Below are 24,257 nucleotides of genomic sequence, written 5' to 3' on the forward strand. Positions count from 1 at the left end.
TGCCAAGATGCCCCTAGACCATCATCTTACCCAAAGACTATTTGCATTTCAAAAAGGAAAGCAATATTCAGGTGAGACAATTCACATGTAATATTTACAATTAAGTTAATATTAACACCACTATTCTGAGTCACAAGAAACAGTAGCAGGTGATCACACAGAATAACAGAAAACAGCTGCAAACTCCATGAGGACTCTAATTCCTTGAAACTGAAGCAATTCCTTTAGGACTGTAAACATATGCTGAAAAAAAATGTATTTGTAAGACCTACATTTGGTGACTACCAGCAACATGATGGAGCTGACCCACTGCTATCAGCAATCAAAGTTACACTGGGTTTTACCTGATTATTATATTTGCAAAAATTTGCCAAAAACCCCTCATGAAACGTTCACTTATGTGACACAGACAACAAAGTGCTATCCTCCATATGAGATGTAGATACCTGGTAGAGTTTACAAGGAAACTGCTCATTTGATCTAAAGAATCATTGAAGATTAAATGGAGAAGTATACCTATATATATAGGATGGATATCTTTGTATGCATATATATTTATACATAGAGAGTTTAACTACCTCTAGTGTTTAAAAAAAATGGACAATTCGTCAGACACTTGTCTCAATCTTCAGAAAAGCAAACAAGCATCTTCCTTCTTATAAGTGCTTTACAACATGATATATCGCAGCCCTTTACCATGTAATTTTTAAGACTTATTTCCCTTTAAATTGTATCTGAAAATAGAGAAAACGAAGTACATGGTGAGACTGTAAATAAGCCAACTATATTTACATAACGTTGTAGTAGTTTTTGCCAGCAACATAAGATGCAGAGGGATTTTTGCCTAAAAATCACACACTGAGACCTAACAAAGATCCTAACCACTAAGAGGAAACCTGATGCTGCCTCTTCCAGCTCTAAATCAAGCGTAGCAGAAGCTTCCCCAGCCCACTGCTGGGGGACAGGCAGAGAAGCAGAAGGCTCTCTAGGGCAGTGAAGAGCTGGAGGTGCTGCATGACAGGGAAAGGGAAAGGAATTGTTAAACAGGCTCTACTGAGGGGAGCTCAGGCCATTACAGGATACCTGAGGACAGAGATGCCCAAGGGCACAAATCTATACACAACAGCGTTTTCACTGCTTCCACTGCTCATGGAATAAACTTAAAAACTTTAAAATGCCTAAGAATAGAAAACAAAAACGCAAAACTCCAGATTTTTCAAAATCATCCGTACTTGAAAAACTCTAACAAGTGAGAGCAAATACCCCACCTTCCTCTTCATGAGTTTAGAGACACATATTCATCTGTATATTGTAATAATCCACAGGCTGGTTAGTAGGGAGTATAATCCATTAAAGCTGTCTGTCCACACCACCCCCAGTTCCCAATTTGCATTTAAAAGCATGGAGCCAGTGAAGATAAAGCTGTTAAAGACTGTAGAAGCTTCAGGAAAGACAGACTTAGACTAATAGCTGCATGTTTCTCTTTTGTTTTCCAAACTGCATACGGGGCACAGGTCGCAATAAAAGATGAAAAGGTAAATTTAACTTCTAATAAAATTGACAATTCCTGCTATTCAGCTATGAAATATTACCCTCTTTCAGCAGCTGTATTCACACAGAAAGAAAAACCAGAGCATCTTTACAAATTGTTTATAGCACTGTTTGTAGAGGAGTGAGTTTTATTTTGTCCTATGACAAGGCATTTATGTCTTACGGATGACTTACAGTAAACAGTTTGTTTACCTGCCTTATAACGCATTCTGGCTAATGATTAAAAGGGAAACTAATTATCAAGTCCAAGAGCTGCTTTCTGTACAGTATCGCCCCTATTCTCGGCACTATATACATTTGTAACACAGGCCTTTGCTTCTTACTAATCGCCCAGCTGCTCAGACTGGTAATAACATCCTAAGAAACATCACAGAGGACCTTTAACTAACTGGGAATATTTAAGAAATACAGGGGCTGTGAAGCACAGTACTATTTTACACTTAGAAAAGCTGCGAAATAGAACATAAGGCAAAAGTGAAGTAACGCAGTTTGATGTGTGCACACCTGTGTGTACACACCAGATCTGATCAGGTTATTGAGGGGCTTGTTCTGTAGTTTTTCAAAACGATAAAGTGTATTGCAACTGATTATGATTTTCTGACGAAGTGCAATATTGGAATTAAGACACACTCATGGGCTACAGTGTAATGTAGATTATTGTTTTTAGTAAATTATTTATTTGCAGGTTGCACAGGACAACAAATTGGTTCTAACAATTCTACCCAACCACGCTTAATCTTATGAAGGATGAAGCAGAAAGCAGAAAGAAAAGAAAAGCCCACCCTGAGAATCACCTATTGGGAAAGCTCGAGGTGAAGTACACAGATGTAAATCAAGGGTCTGGCCTTTTCAGAATGGGTGAATTAGAAACAGCAGGCAAGTCTTGTGCAACTCAATACCTGATTTTGCAATGTCTTGTAGCAACCTGGATTTTATCTGCAATTGTAAGGCAGACTTGTAGCCCCACCAGGAAAGCACAAAAGCCACCTCCAGGGCATCAGGCCAGACAAAAGCAGAGTTTATCGCCCAACCAGAGCCACTGGTCACACAGAAACAGGCCATACTGGACCCTGTGTATTGATTAGAGACCTCCTACAGTCTCATACAAATACGTCGGTGATTTCTGGCTATACAGCACTGCCCGCAGATCTACAGGCGAGATTTACTTGAAACCTCAGAAAACAGAAGCCTTAAGAGCAAATATTTTGGTGTAATAGTTGGACTGCCCAGAACAGTTTGCAAACAACTTAGCTATTATAAAGGATGGACTACTGTGGCTGAAAACCATTCACAACTGCTACCACGACCAGGTCGACTGACTACCTTTTATACGGAACATACTTGCTAAACATACAAAACAAACATATGTGCTAACATATACAATATGTTCTAAACTACTCCAAGTCTAACACACAAAATTCTGTGTTCCCAAAGGCGAAGAGGAGGAGAGCACAGGAGACAACACAAACATTTTTGCCAATCACGTAATATAAAAAAGCAACGTATTCTACACAAACTCTCACAGGTCTGTTTTATAGTGATGGAGAGGTCACCTAGTCCACTTCCCCGTACACCTAGATCGGCTCTACATCTGTCATCCCTGAGAGATACAAGTCCAGGCATTCCTAAAGACTTCCACTGATCAATAGTGTTTCCCTAAGCAATCCATTCCAGCGCTTCAATATTCTTGTAACTGGGAAGCTTCCCAATTTTACGTGTTTTCCTGCAATTCAAACTTGTACTTCTTGCCCTATAACTTGTCCCAAGGGTCATTACAAGGAAGCCCGTAGTATCCAAAGTTTATAACCATTTCCCTCCACTCAGTCAGCTGATGGCATTAAGGAACAGCCTGAGAAAAGACAGATCTCTGTGAAACCACCAGTGCTGTGTCAGTTTGAAAGTGAGCTAGGATAATTAAGTTCAGTTACTCATCTCTTAATGCACATAGCCAAATATACTTCTACCTTGCACACAGCCTGTTTGCATGAGTCTAATGTCAGCAAAGCCTTCTTGGAGTCAAGATGACATTTATGGTTATCCCTTATCCATAAGTACTGTGACTCTTACAAACAAGTTAGATTAAATTTATCAAAACCAAGCCATGTCATACCCTGGTAGTTGTTTTTCAACTCTTTGTTATCTCCCAGCTGCTTGCAAATAGTTTGGCTGATTATTTGTCCTGGCATTTTTCATTTCAATTGACAGGCTTCTAGTTCCCCACGTCTTTTTTGTCCCTTTTTAAAGCAAGGCACTAAATATGCAACTTCTTTCAAGTCTGAATTTTCAGCCATCCTGATAAAGATAACCTGTCCTTTGAAGACAATCAGTAACAGTTTGAAAACATCTCACCTATTCTATTGGGTTTCTCTTTGTTTGTCTGGGGTTTTTTGTCTAGGCTATGTTTTTCTTTAATCTTCCCTCTTTCTTGCTAGTTTTAACTATGTTAGCTGACTGCAAAATGACTGTTTTTTTAAGAAAGGGCAACATACACAAGCACTGAACACTTCAGCTTTCCCACTGCTAACAGTTTTTCCCTCCCTAATGAATAGCAAACCAACACTTGGTGGACATTGTCTTCTTTCTGCTAAAGCAGGTATGGAGCTATTTCTTATTACCGAACAAAACACATCTCACGGGAAACATGATTAATGCCCCCTGAACTTTCAGTCTTGCCCTCATTTTTACATGAGACTTTCACTTTCACATTTAGTAGCTGCTCTACTTGCTTTCTGCAGTCTTCCTGCTCACGTTTCACACATGAACAAAGAGGAGCTCAGTTTCACTGAACCGGACATTTACTACACTGTTTTGAGACCTCGGCGTTCATTTCAGTTAATTCCTTTCATTATAGTTGTCTTCATGAGACCTTACTCACAAATTACCCGAGGTCACCAGTATCTCCAGGCCCACCGATTTTAGTTTGTCCTTCTTTCTCCTCCCCTTCTATAAAAAGAATCACAGAATCATTTAGGTTGGAGAAAACCTTTAAGATTGAGTCCAACCATTAACCCAACACATTTAAGATCATTTCATAGTCATTGTCTCCAAAAGACTTCTTTGATTTTCTCAGCTGACTTTTTCCAATCTGATTGAAGCAAATTTATGTCTTCCCACTAGCTATTTTCTCCTCTTTGACATCAGCAGTATGGTCACTGGCAGACTCCTGCTTCTATCTTGCTTTCCCAGTTGATGCTTATCTCCCGTTTGTTTTGTTATTCAAAGTTTTCAACGAGGTAGAGATTATCATCCAAATTCTACGCTTTGGATAATTTCATTTGATAGCTTAAAGCAGCTTAGTTTACTTGAGCTTGCAGATTTGGTGAAGTAAAACACTTGTATTTTAGGGAAGACATGGTTTACAGGTGTGGGAATTTCTCTTAGTTACCAACTACTACACTTGGACAAAGTAGGTAAACTTTTAGGTACACAAGATGGTCTGATAGGTAGTTGGTGGATAGTTTTATTTACAGTCCATGAAAGATAACACTTAACAACAAAATAAGTAGAAATCTCATGTTAAACTATCACCACGTATGGTATATATGTTTATACATTTTTTTGTTTATATATGTTTATATATTTTTATAATTTTATATATATATTTTTTAATCACAGATTTTTCAGTGGCTTTAATTTCTTTAGCTTATTCTAGAATACAAGCAAGCACATTATGTACAAAACAAATTACTTTTTTTTAAACATACCAGTTATACAAGATATCCTGACAGATCTTTTAGAGCATTTAACTCAATCTTGAGCGCATACTAATATTTCCAGTTCTGCTTGTTCACCCTTACCTTTTTTCCATTTGTATGAAAACACCTAAGGCACTTGATTACTCACTAACTTATCTTCTTCTTTGTCCATCCCATGACCTATATGACTAACCCTATTTTCCCTCCTCCTCCACCCCCAGTTTCTGAGCTGTTTGTTTAAGCTGCTGTTATTTATATTTACACCTCGAATTTTCCATTCACCAGGTGTTGTTTCAGAGCTCTTTTAACAGGGTCAAAATCAATGCTTTTCTTTCTATTAAGCATCAATTAAGTTTTCACTATTGGTTTCCAAAAATCCACCTCATTCCTTGAAAAAAAAAAAAGGTGTCACGGAAAGTACAAATTACATCAAGTATATGAGATGAAAGCATCAAATCAGACTCATTGAAAACTATTATTAGTAGAAATGAGAGAATTGCCTATACTGTATCTTATTTTCCATTCTTGTAAAGTTCGGATAATAACTTCGTAATATTCAAAAATATGTGGTTGAAATGCAACGTACCACAATCAGAAAACTACCAAGTTTATATATGCAAAGAATGTATTAAAATTACAAAATTAGCTTTAAATCATTTATGAAACCAAAGGTTTCACCATGTGAAATATATATACATAGTCTTTTCAGCTTTCCTTATTAACTACCTGATTCCTTAGTCATATAAAAAATATGTCTTTGTTAAACAAAAATGTAGCTGCTTCTCTGAGCAGTGTTATCTGAACACAATAGTACACAACTGAATTGAAATTCTTGTAGCTTTACAGGCATTTGAATTTGTAGGTATTATCCTATGTTTTGGAGATAGACAAAGATCCATTTCTTTTCTCTGTCTCGATTTGTACAGCACATAAACACAACATGGAACAGATATTGCTTTCCAGGTACATGATTGTATTTGCTGACGTGAGAGAAACGCTAACCAGAAAATGAAACAAAAAACCCCCACCCAGATGAGACAGGTGGAAAACTGCACTGAATACACTCATTTGTGTGGCTTTTGTCAGGCTATAGGGCAGTTTACTGTCTGGCCAACCCTATGTTCACTTATTCCATGACCATATAACAGAATACAGTAGATTAATGCACACAATGCAAAAGTCACCATTATTACTCCAGTTCAGTCTGACAATCCTCAAATTAATTAGATTTTTCCTATGCATCTGATTCCAAATGGAATAAAACCCAACATTACTGATAGGGAAGGAGGAAGAAGAGGTGCTGCAGTAGCTGTTCCCTCAGAATAGGGGGGTTCCTGAATTGCCTGCCTGGAAGAACCACGCTAAACAACAGTAGGCATTTTGAAATCTTGATCAATGCCTAATCAAATTGCTCTACTTGCCTATCTCATTTCCTGCACATCATCATAAAGCACCCCACACTTCAACTCTTGAACTGATTGCAGGATTACACTGTCCAATCTCATCTCAAGAAAATCCTCTGCACAATACCAGATGAAAAGCTGTTAAGATATTACCTTCCTAGTCAAGCACTCGAGACAGTTTCCCTACTATGTTTGTGTTACCACGTATCTTTTCCCATCTTATTTTGTCAAGAAAAATGGACTATCCTAACCTTTAACTGCACTATCTTAGTTGAAGAGGCAACAGATGGAGCAGCTCTCCTGTGTCCCACTCAAAATTATTCTCCCATACTCCCCAAAGCAGAATCCACAGCATATGTTCCTCATGCATCACTCTGGGGCCGTATTAGTCATCTTGTGGTTTGGTTTTTTAGCCCCCCAGCCCCAAGCTGATATAATTTCTCTGTTTTGACTGTAAATCTCCAGCTGATCCTTTCTGCATCTTCTCCATAATTTACTTTAAAAAAAGACTGTTAGGTTAGCACCATGTGAACCTGATTCCATTACCCTATACCAGTGATGCATTTAGCTTTGGAACTGATTCTGTAGTTTCATGTTTAGTAAGATCTGTTTTTAGCCTTAACTACACTAGAACAAGTGACAAACCACATCTTCCTCTCCCTTTCCCCCACAATTTATACAGAAAATGTTTACTGTGGATGACAACTTTATCATACTTTAAAATAAACAAAAGTACTAAAGAAAAAAGTATGGACGCACAGAATGATTTGTGGTGTTGTGCTGTTGACTGATGAAGTTTCCATCTGTTACGACTGGGCAGAGTTGGTACTCCTTTGCTAATTTACAGTAATCCAAAATCAGACAGGGCACAATTTCTCTCATCACGGATCAGATTCACTTTACCTATTAGCAGAGCTTTTTTCCAATGTCCTGCTGAATGCTACTCTAGGAAAGTGCAGAAAAGGGACAGACAGCTTAGTGATTGTATCATGTTCACTATTGCTGCAGAAGAGCCAACGTAGTTAAAACCAAGACTTGTTAATTAACTGCTCTAAGATGGAAATCATGCTGTAATCCCATTCTTAACAATTTTTCCTCATGAGGTTCATTCCTACTTTCCGGTTAATGTCATCTCTATACTGCTGGTGTTTTCCTTAACCAACCTAGAACTTCTGAAGTTTTCTGTTTCCTAGAGGACAACTCCATGACACTGCAAAAAACCTTAAATATGATGCCACCATGCCTCCTTTCCTTCTCTCGGGTACTAAGATACCATGGATCTTTAGCACACCGCCTTGCATCTGTGCAGCCAGATGCCCATCTCCCCTTCTTCACACAACCACCAGTATTACTGACTCTTCTTAGTACATGACAAAGAAAAAACCCAAGGCAAATACACCGTTTATGGTCTGTATAATCCACTCACATATGATCCTTTATTCCCATTCTTTCTCAATTTAAACAACAGCATCCACACCTGAGCCAGGAAGTCTGATGGCCTATCTACAAGACTTTTTGGTCTTTGTATGAAGGTATCTACAAACATGCAGCATAGAGGGCTTTGACTGCAATTGGTTTGCCCCTTTCACTTCATCAGTTATGTAAATGTCCCCAGTTGCCTTCTTCTCATTATCTCATTTTCAGTTCTTCTTTCATTCTCTCATCACACTTTGATGTCATCAGCATGCCAGGAACCTACCCACCTCCATTCTTTGCAGCACCTCCTCTGCAATACCTTTGAACACCTACATACAACTCAACCCTTGTGTCAACATAATTATTTTCTTGCCTTTTTTTCCCAATTATTTGTTTTTTGAGCAGTAATTCTTCAATCATGAAGCATCTTTGCATTAACTATTCAAAACATTCCTCCTCCTAAACAAAGACAGAAGATTTCTCACCATTCCCAGTGTATTGTAGACATCATCACACAGAAGAAACTGAAACCTCTTCAAGTCATTGCTTCACTAACATTTTCAGGAGGCAGTATTTCAATACTATCTTCTCCCAATATATAAGACACACTAAGTCCTTTCTACTTCACAATCTGCCAAATCCTTTTCATTTTTTCATTGAAAAAGAAGAAAGAAAAAGAAACTTAAACCCTTGCACAAGCTATGAACATGTGCATAGAAAACTGAAGGGAAGGGAAATAATTAACAAGTAAGAATTGCTACGAAGGTCCATCTAACTAAACAGCTTATAGGAAAACCTGTAAGGTTTAAGCCTGAGCCTCATTGATTAAAGGCAAAATGTTAATGCCTATAGAAGTAGAAGACAAAAAGGTCTATGTAAGTTGTCATTATTAAAATGCCTTAGGGAAACTTTCTTATGGTAATTTAATCTGAAAAGGTTAAAACCTTAAGTGGTATTATGTTCAGTCTGTAGGCTGTGCTTCCATACAATGAAAGAGGAACATACAACTTGCTCTTGCAGAAACACTAACTGCTGCTATGTGACCCGTTAACTCCACAGATTTAAGGGAAAAGCCTAAAGAGAAACATGCCACAAAGTACTTAAGCTTCAGGCAGTGCTCAGCTTTCTAACAGTCTGGAGAACACCAGAACACAGAGTTTTCTATGAAACCCAGCATCAGTTAAAAGTCGAAAGCCCCAGTGACTACACATTACGTGTAAATACTCGGAATCAGAAGCTCCAGGAGAGTCAAGATGCTCTCACAAGACTGAATTTACCTTCTGCAACTCCACTTTCATTGAGCTGGAAATGTAGGCTGAGTTGGCAGATTCTTTTTAATCCCTTTTGTATACTCTTACAGAAATAGTTTTTCATCTCACCCATGAATTGGTATAATTTTCAGTTGGTGTCCTGCCTCTACCATTTTTGAGTATAAAATAAATCATAAAAAAATAAAACAACTTGCTTTTAACTGAAATGAGATGGTTTTTAACTGAAAATCGTTATGACTCCTACTAAAAGGAGAATTCAATCTTGTACCAGATCAGGCTCCTGTGAGCTAGAATCCAAATAGCTTCAGGATTCTAGTCAAGCATAACTGAAAGATGTAGGAATAGAAAAAATTCTGGGAAAGTACAGAAGTAGAATGTTGCCTATTTAAACATCTAAAACATTGGTTTCCTTTAAATATGGAAAACATTTTCTTAGCTAAGGGATTTTTTTACGTCACATTCTTAGGTGTGACCTCTGAGGAAAGTAACAAGTTGGAATTATTTAATTTCAAGATGAGACGAAAGAGAATAAAGCCATATTCAAACATGTAAAAGGCTGTCCCAAAAAGGAAAGAAAGACTCTATTCTCCATGTCTCCGCAGAGCACCGTAAGTACTAACAATTTCAGATTATAGCAGGAAAAAACAACTGAGGTTAGACATATGGATTTTTTTTCCCTTAAGAATTGTGAGGCGTAAGAGCAGAGGTTTTGCGCATCTCTCAAAACCAGACTCAGTTTCTCCTGCCTGGGGAAGGAGATGCTGGACTTGATTTTTCTGAGGTCCCCTTACAACCTTCTCAAAGTTCAAATCAGTCACTTGCACATTTGAACTTTACATGTGGTAAATGAATAAACACACTGGAGGTTTAACAACTTTCTTCTTTAGAGGGTCTTGTAAATTAATTTATTATGCATTCAGATCTTTCTTTGCATGACATGGGATACAGTTAGTCCTTGGCTTTGTTTCTACCATTTGGAGCTCTACAACATTAGGAGACTTGGACAAGATCTATATTCACACCTTCCCTGTAAACACTGCAAAGCTACAACTACCAAGACTGCACTGGAGCTGTGGAAGCAGAGGGAAAGGCTCTGTAGCAGCCCTTTGAGATTAGAGAAAAGATGTAGATCACTTCCAGACAGTCTGAGACGTGGGTGAGAAAAACTGAGACATTTATTACCTATAAAACATTAATACTGAATTACTGTCTTATAGAGTAAATTGAGAGAAATCCCAACAGCTTTGAAGTTTCCAGTAGCTCAAGCTGAGGCATCTCTATGTCCAACATGCTGCCTCTCTCTGTTATGTTTTCAGTGGTCTCAGAACCTGGGTGCTGCAAACTGCAGCAGAAACACGTACGGTGGTTAATTCACTGGCAAAGAAAAGTCAAAGTTCGTAGGGTAAAATATCAAAACCCCATTAAAGTCAGGATACTCTAAGTCATCTCAAATTTACTCCAAAACACACTGAAGGTTTCTCAATTAAGAATAAGCTACTCCAAAACAGTGAAAAGCTCACTAGTTAATAAAGCCCACACAATCTATTATCATTTTAATTATATCACTGACTTCAAAGATGGCACAAGGAGTTCTAAAAAAAAAAACCAGCTTCTTCACACTTCATCTGTTATCATATACAACTCAATGTCTAAACCTGTTCCTTCATCTACACCTAAGAAACAGCAAGAAAATGGCATTTCAATACTGCAGATTGCAAGTCCCAGGACAAGTCACGTAACATTTGGTGAACAAACCTGTCTTTTTCTACATTGCCACACAAACAATCCAGAACTTGAATTAAAACTTCTTTCCCCATATCACTTAGAGAAGAGTAAAAGCTCTATCACCTACAATTTGCAGCTTTCTGGCAATACACAACTCTTGGGGGAAACAAGGAAGGAAAAAAAATAACTCAGTAGCATGGAAAGCCAATACAGGTGAAGGGCTGGGAGGAAGGAAATGCTTTTTAGCACTGGCTGACACTCACAGGTTTTTACTCTGAATTCTGCTGTTCATGAGGTTTCAGTCATATTGCCAAAGACAAAACACCAAACAGGCAGAAGTAACTTTACATAAGATAACAGCTATTGGCACAAGAGTTGTTGCACTTTTAACGCTATCCAAATGAGTGACTCATACAAGGCTTTCAAATTTAATCAACATAAACCCCTGCTTCAAACTTGCAGTCAGCAGAAAACCTTACATGACCTCTCACACTTTTTACAATCAAGTCTACAGATACTTGTATGTTCTAGAGAACTGTAAAACTGTTTTGCTTTCTGTATCACTCTAACGTTGTTGGTCACGTTCCACTACAAGGCAAATCTGCTGTCCATGCAGACATAGGAGCTACATCACAGATACATAGTTCAGCTTCACAGAGCACTGAAGTGCGAAGAAACTGCAACATCAAAAAATCCTTTACTGCCATTAATTTAAACTTTTGGTGTGGATGCCTCTTGTCACCTCGCCCAGCTTGGTTAACTCTCTGGGGTTTCCCTTTCCAAATACGAGCAGGAAAGATTGGTAGTTAGAAATAGAAGAAAAGCTTCACGTTGAATTTTGCATTAGCATGCACAAAACCTGGTGTCCTTTCTGAAAGAAAAAAGAAAAGGCACAGCTTCCCTATATTCATTTTGGTAAAGAGGATGAACCATCAGTTGAGAAAATTTCTATGAAATTCTTAAGTAATCACAGATTTGTTCCGCAGCTCTTTCTGTTTGTTTTGTGGTTTTATTTCTTTTAAATTTTTCATTTCTTGGGTCTCTACTGATCAGGGACATCTACTTGCATGGGAATGCAAATAAGTGGAAATCTGAATTCACAGCTTCATTTTTCCTCCAATAAAAATCACTTTGATCGGACCCTCTTCCATAAAGATAAGTGTATCGGAAATACTTTGGTAACAAAATTTTAGGATACTACACAAGCAAAAAAACACTTGAAAATCACTGAACCAAATTCAGTATCTGAGATGTATGTGAAAAGTCTTACAAGATTTGAAGTTTCCTGAAACGACATGCAAGAAAATGGAAAGAAACTTCACCTGCGAGTGAGAGCAAAGCTGCTCCATCTGCACCAACCTCACTGGGAGATGTGGAAATTCACCTTTTTTTTTTGTGATTTATTAATTTCAGCAATACACCCAGGCAAAATTCAAATTTTGCTTTAAGTTTGCAGTAGATCAACACACACTAAAGGCGAGTTTAGTGCAAATTTAAAAACATGTTATTTAACAGACATATTCCATCTCTAAATTCTCTAAACTGACCCAGGAGCTCTTGTCATGGATCTTTCAAACTCAAGAGCAATGCCTGCAAAACAAACCAGCTCTGCAGGGTAAACTATGCCCACACTTTCACTAAAAGCCACTTTCTGGGCTGGGAATCAACCAAGCTCTGCCTTCCATCAATAATCAGAACTGCAGCACAACACATGGGAATTCTATGCCTTTCCCTACTATCTGAAGATGTTTAATGTCACCTCCTCTGTCTGGAAAACATAAACCAGGAACATAAGGGAAATGCCTTTCTACAGCCTAGTTTACACAAATTTCAGTATTATCCATGGTTTATATCAGAATTCCTCAGGTCCTCATGGCCTTGGATAACTGGTATCTGCCTGTATTTCCACCAATCACTGGAAATATAAACTTGCTGCAGCAAAACCAAAACAACCCTAGAGATAGTATTGCAAAATTTGGGTTATTAATTTTTCTATATGAATAGGGAAAAAGAGTCTAGTGGATCTTTTGAATTAAATTCTCTCCATTTAACACATCATTTCTTTATGAGTTTGTAACAGTCTTTGGCTTCCCTTCTGCTTCACTTTCACCTCAAATTTGAATATGAGGCTTCAGCATCCTCCCTTAAATTTAGGACTCCTTTCTGCTCCAGTACTGTGTGACAGAAAAGAAGTGCCTCAGAAGCAGCACCATAAGTAGCTGTTCTTTCTCTCAGCTGTCAGTGCAGCAATAAATACTTCTTAAATAGATTTGTAAAGTTCAGCCCTTCCAGCTCTTCAAATCTGCAACATCTGCCCCTGAAAGAATTTTTAGGGCACATTAAGTTTATAAATGCATAAGAAATTTTTAAGATAAGACATTTAAACAGGAGGAGAACATCTTAACTCTCCAGGTCATCGCTTGCACATGCATCACTATGACCATCAGGATTGCTAAAAATCTCTTTAAAAACATTCTTCAGGAAAAGATTTCATTATTTTAGCTAACAAACTTTATATTGTTTAGAAATTAGAATGTCACAAAACATTAAAAAGCTTTTCTTTCTCACTATTTCCAGGACAATTAGCACAAAAATAGAGTGGTGTAATCTTGTTTAGCACTTATGAAGAGAAGTCTTTCCATTTTAGGCCATGAATACATGGTTGGGTCTGGAGCAGCTGTGAAAAGCAGAGCAAAAATCTGACAGCGCCTTTAAAGAAAAATCTTTCCCCTCTTATACTGAATAAACCAAAATAAGGTAAAATCGATGGAGCATTGAGACAAGAGCTTTATGCCGTCTCAGTGCCTTTACACAAAGCAAGAGGCAATCAGCTGACTGTTAAGTCTTCCTAGAACTCATTTCACGTTACAACAACTTTCACTCAACATAAACTATATATAAACGCATCAGAGCAGAAGACTAAAGTGCTCAGTGGTAAGTCTTAGAAACCATGAAACATCCTAACTTATATTTTTGTTCAATATTTATTGCATGCTTTATGTATTAACAAAACTTCAGTTAACAAATGAAGGAGGCATTTGACGGTGGGAAGGGGGTTGCCAAGTTCCTCTTGTTTGTGGACAAGAGATTGTATCATCCAGCAGAACGAGCTCCCCGTACTGCTGTCAACAGCCACCTCCTGGTCCCCTGCCACAGTGCTGAAAACTTATATTCCCAGTACAGCACCTTGTCTCTAACACCTCATCTCCCTTAAATCTGAAATATGAGAATGAAAACCATCTACCACAGCTGCTTTTGAGAGCAGGAGATCAGGGTAAGTGGGCAGCAAGGGAATACGTGAAGGGCCAAAAAAAACCAAAAACAAACAATCCCCTCAACTGAAGTTGTTGTGCTACACCAAAAGTATTTTTACTGTTTACTGTTCACAATCACTGCTGCAAAATTTGAGTAGGAAAAAACTACTACCGGATGTTGTGTCACATTTGATTGTTCCAGTACAAAACCAAGAACCCTGTATATTGACCTAAATATTCAAAGAGCCCATCCTTAAACCCTGTGTTCATAAAAATCACTCTAAAAAGCTGACTCTGACTCACAAGTATCTTCTAGATTTTCTATTTCTAGGTTGCATTTTTGTCTAAAGACATTTACCTAGCTCCTCTTCTGTGGAGTAAGGCAATCATGCTTAGAACAGAGGAAGGATTCCAGCCGAGAGAACTTGCCTGTGCCAAATTAGTAAGATTTCCTTGTAATAGACTTTTGAACATAAACAAGCTTTTACTCACCAGATTAATCCACTTTCATGATTTTAAAAGACTGCCTAAAGGTAGATGGCCAGTCTGCTATTCCATTTATAGACACTTAATTGCACCCAGTTTTTACTCATTAGAAATTAAGAGGGTTTAATACTTCTGAAATTAGGGCCTTTAATAGCTGTTAGAAGTTGCATATTCACTTAGCAAAAAACCCAAAAAAATCCAGAAGTAGTCTTGGTTTAGACTATTTAAGACACTACACTGAGAACAATGTAGACATGCATCCTGTTTATTCAGCAGGCAAAGACATAACAGCCATCAGAACTAGAAGGCTCTTTTACACCACCAGGACAATAAGAGCAAGCACAAGGGTTCAACCTCAGTACTTGTTTTCCCAGTCTTAAGGGTCAGGAAAGCAAAAAAATGAGAAAAGAGGATTTTTTTTTTTACTGCAAACATCAGTCAATAAACCCTCAAGTACCACAAAAAGTTACATCACTACACAACATTAAAAAATTTCTGTTTAACTAATATTCCAGAAAAGTTCTATACTGGCAACTAAATCTTTGTTGGTGAAGACAAGCCTTATCCTTTATGAATTTGCCTTCATTGTTAGCCCAAGGGATAAAGACTGATAGAGACACACGTGAACAGGCTGTGCTCAAGACTGCACTTTGTTCTATGCACATACACTGTTATATACACATCATAGATCCTTATACACATCCTTATGCTTACAGAAACAAAATTATCAGTGACACATGCAGGAGACTTTGGTTTGTTAGGGAACACTAATTAAAAAATATATTTTTTTCCATTCAGCTTAGACAGCTGACAAACCCTCTAAGGGGCAGGGTGAGCCTTCTTGTTCAATTTCTGATCCGCTCAACACTTTGAAGTACTTATAAAATAAGTGGCAATAAAGACTTGACATAATCTGTGCATATTGTGAAAAGTAACATAAGGAGTTAATTGGTATTTTCCTACCACATATTTTTAGACCAACATAAAACCGATGTGTTGGATCAGACCCAGAGATCCATTAGTCCAGTTTCCTCTTAGACAGAACATGTTATTGGAAGCTTTTCCAAGGGTCCTGTAAGGTCTGTTTCAGGTCTGTGAAGGACAACTGGCCTACCTTTATGGCACATGAAGGCCACAGACTAGGTATTTTCCACTCTGAAGTCAATTACTTTAAAGTCCTTCCAAAACACTAGTTACAACTGAGGGTATTAATATACAAATGTAAATAAATTCACTATTAATACTAAACTTTGTTTTAAAAGTAAATATTTATTTATGTCAGCTATAACTACAAAGTTAGATTTTTCCATGGTAGGTCTGCAAGCTCTGAAGAGAGATAAAAAGCCATGAACCAAACATGTTTTAAACTATCTGCATCTTAGACTCATTGGAAGGAAGAACTAAACAGCAGATATTTTTTGTTTTATTTGTGATTTATTTGTGATAGGGTTTTTTTTATAATTTGTTTTTACCTTTTAAATGCTTCAGCAGGGTTCCTCTCACATTCCCCGGGTTGCAAGAGACTTTGAATAGCAGGATCTCTTAGTTTGTCCTCATATCCCTGGATCAGTCCACTGCGGCAGATTTGTGTGACTAAACCTCTAATAAAGCCTCCAACACAGAGTGTGTCAGAGTCTTGGGCCCTGCAGAAGTGGAAGGCTAGAGCCTGGCGATGTAAGCCTCTCTGGAGGTTTGCAGGTGAGCTTGGCCACAGTAACTCAGTACAGAGGGCTGTCTTCCCACTACCGGGCCCTCCTACCAACAATACACCCCAGGCAGCTCCTTTCCCAGAGACACTACCGGTATTATTCCCAGAATTCGCTACAAGAGATGGTTTGTTGGCAGCGCTACCACCGCAGTTAGCTTTCTCCTGGAGGCAGTGCTGAAGCTTGTGGAAAACCCACTCCCTACAGTAGAACTGCTTTCCCTGCAGCAAGCTGGTTTGAGCCATTTTACAAAGCTTCTTCTCTTGGATGTGTCATAAGCAGCAGCACATCTTCAACATCCCGGAGCAGGGAGACACGCGCTCATCTCGCACAGAACTTGACAGAGGTTACGGAGATCAGTTAACCTTCCTCGTAAAACTTAACAGCCTCTTGGCAGGAAGGGTGTCACTCCATTTGTGTGCTTTGTTGTGATCAGCATGGCACAATCACAGCTCAGCTGACATCGTGAAGCCCTGTCTGGTACCAGCGCTCTGCAACACCTCTTGTGTGGCTCACAAGTTCACACAGCTCCATGGCTGCATCTGTAGCTTACGCGGCTGTGCGTGCTCCCAGTGTACGGGGGAGATAATACATCTGGAAAAACTGAGGGAAAGCCAACTTTGCAGTGTATACTAAATGCCTTTCAACTCTAGGCATTAATCTCCCTGGATATACATCCAGAAAAAGCTGTCCATAATAAAATGTTCCTTCTGGGAGTTTTATAAAGAAAGTGATTTTTCTTCAGAGTACTGTATACACACCACAAATGTGGTAAGTACCACTGACTAAAAGAGCCAGTTTGGACAGCGAGCTTTGCAGACTTCATACATCTGGGAGAGTGTCCGAGAAGTGCTTCATATTACGGTTTCTTATGCAGTATAGACGGCGGGGGGGAAAAAATGTTTACAGCTTCTTATTTCAATACATTCGTAAGTGTCTTCTTCAGGAACTTGGGATTGTTACTGAACCTGTTCTCAGGTATCTCAATCGCAAGATGTCAGAAGAGACAACATCTTCCCCTAGAGCTCTGAAATAAAGGAGACAGCACTTTTAACCCTACATGCAAGTCATAATTCAGTCAGCGGCAAATGCAGACAACAAAGAGTAAAGTCAAGGGCTCTTATTCCTTATTTTTGCTATTACTGTTAAATTAAACTTAAAGAGCTGTTTTAAAGAAAATTCGTTGTTACGAGGTGCGATCAGCCACATGCAAGAAAAAATAACAATAAACAATGAACAGATATGACAGTGGCCTTAAACCCACATTCTCTCCCGAGGAGAACTGAATATATCCTCTCATCTCAGAAACACTCCTCCTGACGAGGCTCCATCACCGAATCCTCTCCTCACCCCGTTTCCCAATCGCCGGCTGCGGGCGTTTCTCGGGAGTTTCGTGCGGCAGGGCACTGCTGCTCCCCGCACACTTCTTTGTTCGCGGCAGCCGAGCGCCGGCAGCCCCGGGGTCACGGCGTGACACCCGCTGCCACCGCCCCGCCCGCGCCAGCCCCTCATCCCGGGCCGGGCTGAGCCCCGCGCCCCGAGCCCTCACACCAGCGGCTCAGCAGCCGCTTGCCAGCGCGACCACCTCCCTTTGGGAAAACCCCCGAGCAGCTGGGAAGCCTCCCCAGCCCTTCCCCTGCCGCTCGCCCCCCGGCGCGGCGCCACACGCCCTGTCCCCACTGCCGCCCCCACTCACACCCCCGGGCACCCCCCGAGCCCCGGGGTCGGTGCCAGCCCCGCCCGGGCAGGGGCCTCGCCGCCGCCCGCTCACCTCCGCCGCCGCCTCGGCTCCTCCAGACGGCTCCTCTGTCCTCTCCCCGCTGCCCGCGCCCCTCCTCTTCCTCCTCCCGGCCCCTGGGCTCCCGCCCCCCGGGCGCCGCCGTGCCAGGGCCGCGGCCACCCCGCTCCGCGGCTGCCTCAGCCCGCCCGGTGCTCTCCCTGCTCGGCGCCTCCCTCGCTGCCCGCTCCGCCCGCTCCGCCCGCCCCGGCCCGCCCCTCTCCCCTCGGGCGGCGGGGACATCTGGGGCGGGGCGGAGGGAGGCGGGCGGCTCCCCGTGGCCGCCGCCCCGGGCTTTGTGCCGGCCCCGCGGGCCGCCCGCCCTCTCCCCCCGCGCCCTCCCGGCGCGGCCCTGCAGGGGGCGGCAGTGCCCCCCGCGCCGGGCGGGGCCGCGCCCTCAGGCGCCGTCCTGGCCCCGCTCCACAGCGGAAAACTTGAGGGGAAAAGGTTCTGCCTGAAGGCGAACCCGCAGTTACCCCAGCCCAGGGGCACAGGCCCTCACGTTAAAACCGTATTTCTTCCTTGTTTGTTTGTTTGTTTGTTTTTTCTTTTTCTTTTTAAGAAGCACCGACCTCACAGGGACAGAGGACACACAGCCTCCCCAAATAGTTGCACCAATTCTGACCTTCCCCCTCAACCCCCTCCCTTTCCTTTAGGGTATGCACGGACCCAAAAATTGTGTTTCCAAGACTGTGAGAGCTCCGAGGGCTCCATTGGAGTATCCCACACCCTTCTCTTCCAGCACATTAAAGCAACTCCAGAGCTTTACAGTTTTGGGTCCCTACAAGCCCTTGGAAATATGGACCTTAATACTGAAGAAAACAGGGTGGAACTTGCTCCAGGACAACTTTAACATGGAAGAAAGCAGGGTGGAACTTGCTCCAGGATGCCTTTAAGAGGCCCTTGCGAAGCCCCCTCCACCCAGGACAACAAAGTTACAACTCTCACCCTTTATTTTGTCTTGTGACACAGCAAGGGAAGGATTTTCATTAAAATTTGCTCCCCTCCTAGCCGGCTGCATTATTTATGATAATGTGCTTTTCCATTAGCTGTTGGATCAAGGTCTTCACGATTGCTAAATAGTGCCTTCATTTTAGCACAAATTCATATACCGGGTAATTAAAGTATTGTGGAGTACATACTGAATATATCCATAGGATACAACAGAGTGATTTAGGACCTTTCAAGGAGCGTCCCGAGATTCTTTGTAGGAGCAAAATGATAAATTAAATAAATTTAGTTGGTGTGCTGAAGAGCTTAGAAAAACAAGTCTGTCTGCTTCTGAAAACCAGTAGAACAAGTTTGAAGAACCTTTGGAAGTAGTGAATTACAAATTCACAAAGCAATTGGGAGTGAGGGAGAAACAGAAATAAGATTAGTAGAAAGAAAATGTTCTGTGGTTGTTTTGTTTTGGGTTTTTTTAACCTTTCTTACTTGGTTGTATTTTTTTTAACAGTACACTTTAGGCAAATAATCTTCTCTAGGTTTGTTTTTTTTTTTTTTTCCCAGCTGCACCACCCTTCCATTTCGAAATGTTGTGGAAACTCAAGACTTCCAAAACTAATGCTAATACCAGTTCAAGAGACTTTGAACTGTAAAATATTTTCTTCTTTTCTTCCTTTTTTTTTTTAACAATAAAGGAATAGGGATAGATAATGTCTGGATTGCAGCTCTGGACTGGGGAGCAGGCTGGAGGCAAAACAGAGGTTGACAGAGAAAATTATAAAAACCCCACAAGAAACAATTTCAGATTCAACACGTTAAGAAACAGATCTTAGGCACAAACATTAGAATGGTAGATGATCCAGGAAAAAAAAAAAGATGAGGAAAATTATGATACTGGGGGGGAAGTGGAACTTCTGTCTTTCTGTTGACCACGGCACAAACAAAACCCGAAGTTAGATGAAAAGGCACCGTCAGATTTCACAACATCCAATATGAATATTCTGAAGCAGGTGGAGTAACAGCATGGTTTGCTAAAATCAGATATTTAAACATAATCACGATGGAGTTATAGATAATAATTATGAAAATACTTACCTTTCCATGCTAATACAGAAATTCTACAAGCAAACAGATGACAATAATTTGATTTCAGCATGTTACAGAGGACACAAAATCACTAACTCCCCAAAATTAACCTGTGGGCACTGCATCTGAGCAAAACTTCCCTTTAGGATATCTCTTCTACAGCTTACATGAGCAGTATGAAGTACTTTTGGGAATGTAAAAGGGAAGAAGGAGGAGAAAAAGAACAGCAGTAGGAAAAAAGTGTGGCTGGCCTACAGTATAATTAGGTAAAATATTGCAGAGTCTAAATTATGACCTTTCAAAAAAGTTTTTTGTACAACCTAAAGGTGAAGATTGGGAGTGGCCTTGCACTGACCCCCCCAAATTACTACAAGGAAGCAAAAGCATATAGACACTTTCAGTGATAAATCCTTTTTTTAAAAAAAATAAATCCTAAAAACAAGGTCAAAGGGTTAAAAACCTGAGATTGTCATGAAGAGGCACAGCCGCTTAGGCTGGGGTCCTTCGTTTGTACACAAAAAACTAAGACCCTGTAGTCAACCTTCAAAAGCAAGTGAGGCATTTTGTTATCAAGTTTATTTGCATAGTACCTCCTATACCTAAGGTGACAGCTTAGATGACATCATCTTAGTGAAATATTATAGCTAAGGGTCAGATATTTCTGATACAATTGTGCAATGTTGTAGTTAATGAGACAGTATCAGGACAAGAACCAAACCTTATTTTGTGGTTTTGTATAACTTAGTTTGACACAGATAGCAAATGCCATGATCTAATTGGCTGCAACCTTGCAGGCTGCAAGACTGACAGATAAGGCCTAAAAGAGGCACAAAGAACATGAAACAGAGCAAAATTTCCTATCGGAAAAAAATCCCCCTCTCTCTACGTTTAGTTCAGTGGTCTGAAGCTGATGGGAGGTTTGTGTCATGCATGATTTTACATATGGATTTATACTTATTTAAATATTAGTTAGGGCTAAGAAAAGAAGGAACTTTTAGTAAAAAGACTGCACAAAGAGTTGTAGCATTGTGAGGTCTGTACTAACACTGAAGAACCTGATGGGGTGGGTTAAACAAAGACCTTTTATGCTTTCCAAATGATTTGCCATATCTTTTGCAGAGTGTTAGGAAAGAGTACTGTGTGTTTTTCAATTATTTTGACAGTTTCAATATGATGTTATTTGGATATGAAAGTAGGCAATCTGGATGGACAAGGGAACATAATAGATTACAATGAGAAGGGCAGCATGAGGCATACTTAAAGTCATCCAAATCTGAGCCATCATAAGCTTTTGTTTGTTTTGTGTGTAGTTTGTAGCACTATTAACCATTTTGCCTCTTTTTTGTTCCGTGACTCAGACCCGCTGTGGGTCTCGTGGTCGGGGAGCACACACATCCCAGCCCGTTCGGAGCCAACTCTGCACGGAAAGGGAGTGGAGCTGCAAATCCTTGCAAGCTTGTAATGTCTTTGGTAAAGCTTTTGATAGGGCAGTGATTCACATCCAAAAATAAATGTTTTGCAAGGGTGGGCCTGAGGCGTGATTATCTACTTAAACACGTAGTAGTTGTTTTAACTGCTTTTGTAACTTTTAAGTCACTGATTTTCATGCGTAATTATGTATTAATTCAGATACTTTCATTCTCTGACAGGTAAAATTAGTGAGGTTGATGGTAAATAAAGATAATGCAAACTTAGGATAACATAAGAACATTAACCTAAAAAATTTTATAATTTCCCGAGTGAACAGTGGAAGTCTTATCACATGAAGTATTTAGGCAAAGGCATTTCACTGACACTGATATTTCAGGTCTTAGTCCGAAAATCTGTCTGGGGTGAGATGCACTTTCTTCTTGGGCCTGTAAGTATATGGTGCCTCTACAAAATCACCTGGAAGTTCTGTACATGGGCAGCCTGTGTTCAGCCTGGCATCCACTGCCATGTTTGTGGGTCCCTTTCGGCAGGGCTGGTTGGTCTCAGCCTGGGGAGATGCCTGGGGTTGCTCTGTCCGACGCACAGAGCTCTGCACCTCTCCTTGTAGAGCTTTACGAGGTTGCTGCCAGTCCAGTTCTGAAATTCAGCAAGCTCCCTCTGGACTGAGTGTGCTGTTTGCCATGTCAGAGACATCTCCTGTGTAGCACAGTACCCTTGAGTTGCACTCTCTGTCACCATCCAGGTGAATATGCCGGAAAACATCAGCTCCTGGTGTGAATCTTGGAGCCCGCCACCAGCCCCTGGCTGCCACACGAATATTGTGCACTAATTGTTCTCTGAACCAAGCTGTGCAGCCAGTCTCAAATCCTCCTGGTCATCCATTGCTCCAGGCCATAATCCCTCAGCTCCTAAATGATGATGCTACGGGGGATGTCAAAGGCCTCACTATGGTCTGATTACTTCATATTCACCATTTGCTGATCCTCCAGAGAGTGAGTGAGTTGTGCTGGTCGCTTTGTCACATACCTGAGAATGGATTCCCAGAGGATGAAGCCCTCAGGAACTGAGGTGAGGCTGACCACTTCATCCCTGCATCCTCCTTCTTGCCTTTTTAAAAGAGGAACATAATGCTGGTTGGTTTGGGTTTTTTTTTCTTACTTATCAGGGTCTTCCCTTATCCTTGTGATTTTCAGTAAATGAAGGCAATAGTGTTCTTTTACATAAGAATATAGCTAGGAAGTATAATAGTTCCTTTCAGCTCATTCCTCACCCTTTCTCATTACCCAGTAATTTGGGTAGGAGTATTATCTATCCCATCTATTGAAACTAGATCTCTGTGAACAAAGGACGCAAGAATGATTGAGCTGAAGCAAAATTAAACAAAAGATCTGGGATAGGATCATGTGGTGGCTGGAACACTTGGCCACAAGAGGAAAGAGCTGTATTCTCATTCTCCCTGACAAGAAAATAGTTCCCACTTCCAGGCTGACAGCATTCATTTCTAGGTCATTACAGAACTGCCACCACAACATATTCTAGTTGCATTTTAGTAGAAAAATGGCTACTATGCTTTGGGTTAGAAAAGGCAATTATCTATTTCTTGATAAACAAGTCACAGAGTCTGTCCTGTAGCCACAGAAAAGGGAAGGGAGGAGATTTGCAACCACATATCTTCATCCTTTGTACAAATACACTCATGCACTGAATACCCAGCAATGGTGGATGTTAATTTTGTAGTTTTAAAACAGATTGAAGACAAACTCAAAAGTTTGCCCTTGCCTGGAAAAGACCATTTGTATCACATGTAATTATAACTGTGATTTTATCTACTACTATGTGGTGCTGTCATCCTATTAGTACAATTGCTCATCACTGCTGTCAAAGAAAACACTTCTCCCCATCTCTATTTAAAATAGGAGACCAGTTTAAATGCTTTGAATTGCTCCTGGAGCAGCTTTTTTCTTGCTCTGCCTTGATGTGAGAGCACCATCTTCCCAATGTAAGCAGTGGGATTGCACACTAAATTTAGTCAATAGGCTTAGGGACACTTTTATGTCTCTTGAGCAAAACCCCAGGCATTGGCTTTCAAGATTTGCTGCAGCATCTTTTTTTATTTTCAATATCTATATATCTATCTATATCTATACAAAGACACAAATATGCTCCTGCACAGAACTAGGAAGATATGAGTCTTCTAATTAATAATCGATGCCCAGCTTCTGATACTTACTGGGCATGGGTTTAGCTGGGTGTCTAGAAAACGCATCACAATTTTTAGACAGCTAAATAAGGAAACAAAAAAATCCAAACCAACTCCTTTTAGCATCCAAGAAACAGATGTTGTTGTAGTGCTCTGGAGTGCTACACTCTGTCCAGCCTGTGTCATTCTGATCTTGAATATAACTGTGTACACAGGAACATGAATATGCTTTAGCTTTTTCCTACATTGAAGTAACATGCTACCAGTATTTGTGCAATATAAATTATGGTATAACATCACCATTCCATTTA

At 40.3% G+C, this 24,257-nt stretch overlaps 1 protein-coding gene across 1 annotated transcript in view; it reads right to left on the reverse strand.

Annotated features, from left to right (window-relative positions):
• Nucleotides 1–18,572, reverse strand: part of ANKRD50 (ankyrin repeat domain containing 50) — a 41,122-nt gene extending 22,550 nt beyond the window's left edge. The window contains exons 1-2 of the mRNA XM_064651469.1: nucleotides 18,279–18,572; nucleotides 16,274–17,534 (exon numbers count right to left, since the gene is read on the reverse strand). Of these exons, the coding sequence (XP_064507539.1) occupies nucleotides 16,274–16,752 (479 nt within the window). The 5' untranslated portion in view covers nucleotides 16,753–17,534; nucleotides 18,279–18,572. The remainder of the gene's footprint in view (nucleotides 1–16,273; nucleotides 17,535–18,278) is intronic.
• Nucleotides 18,573–24,257: the final 5,685 nt, after the last annotated feature.

The sequence above is a fragment of the Pseudopipra pipra genome, chromosome 4, assembly GCF_036250125.1.
Source record: "Pseudopipra pipra isolate bDixPip1 chromosome 4, bDixPip1.hap1, whole genome shotgun sequence".
In the NCBI taxonomy this organism is placed as follows: domain Eukaryota; kingdom Metazoa; phylum Chordata; class Aves; order Passeriformes; family Pipridae; genus Pseudopipra; species Pseudopipra pipra.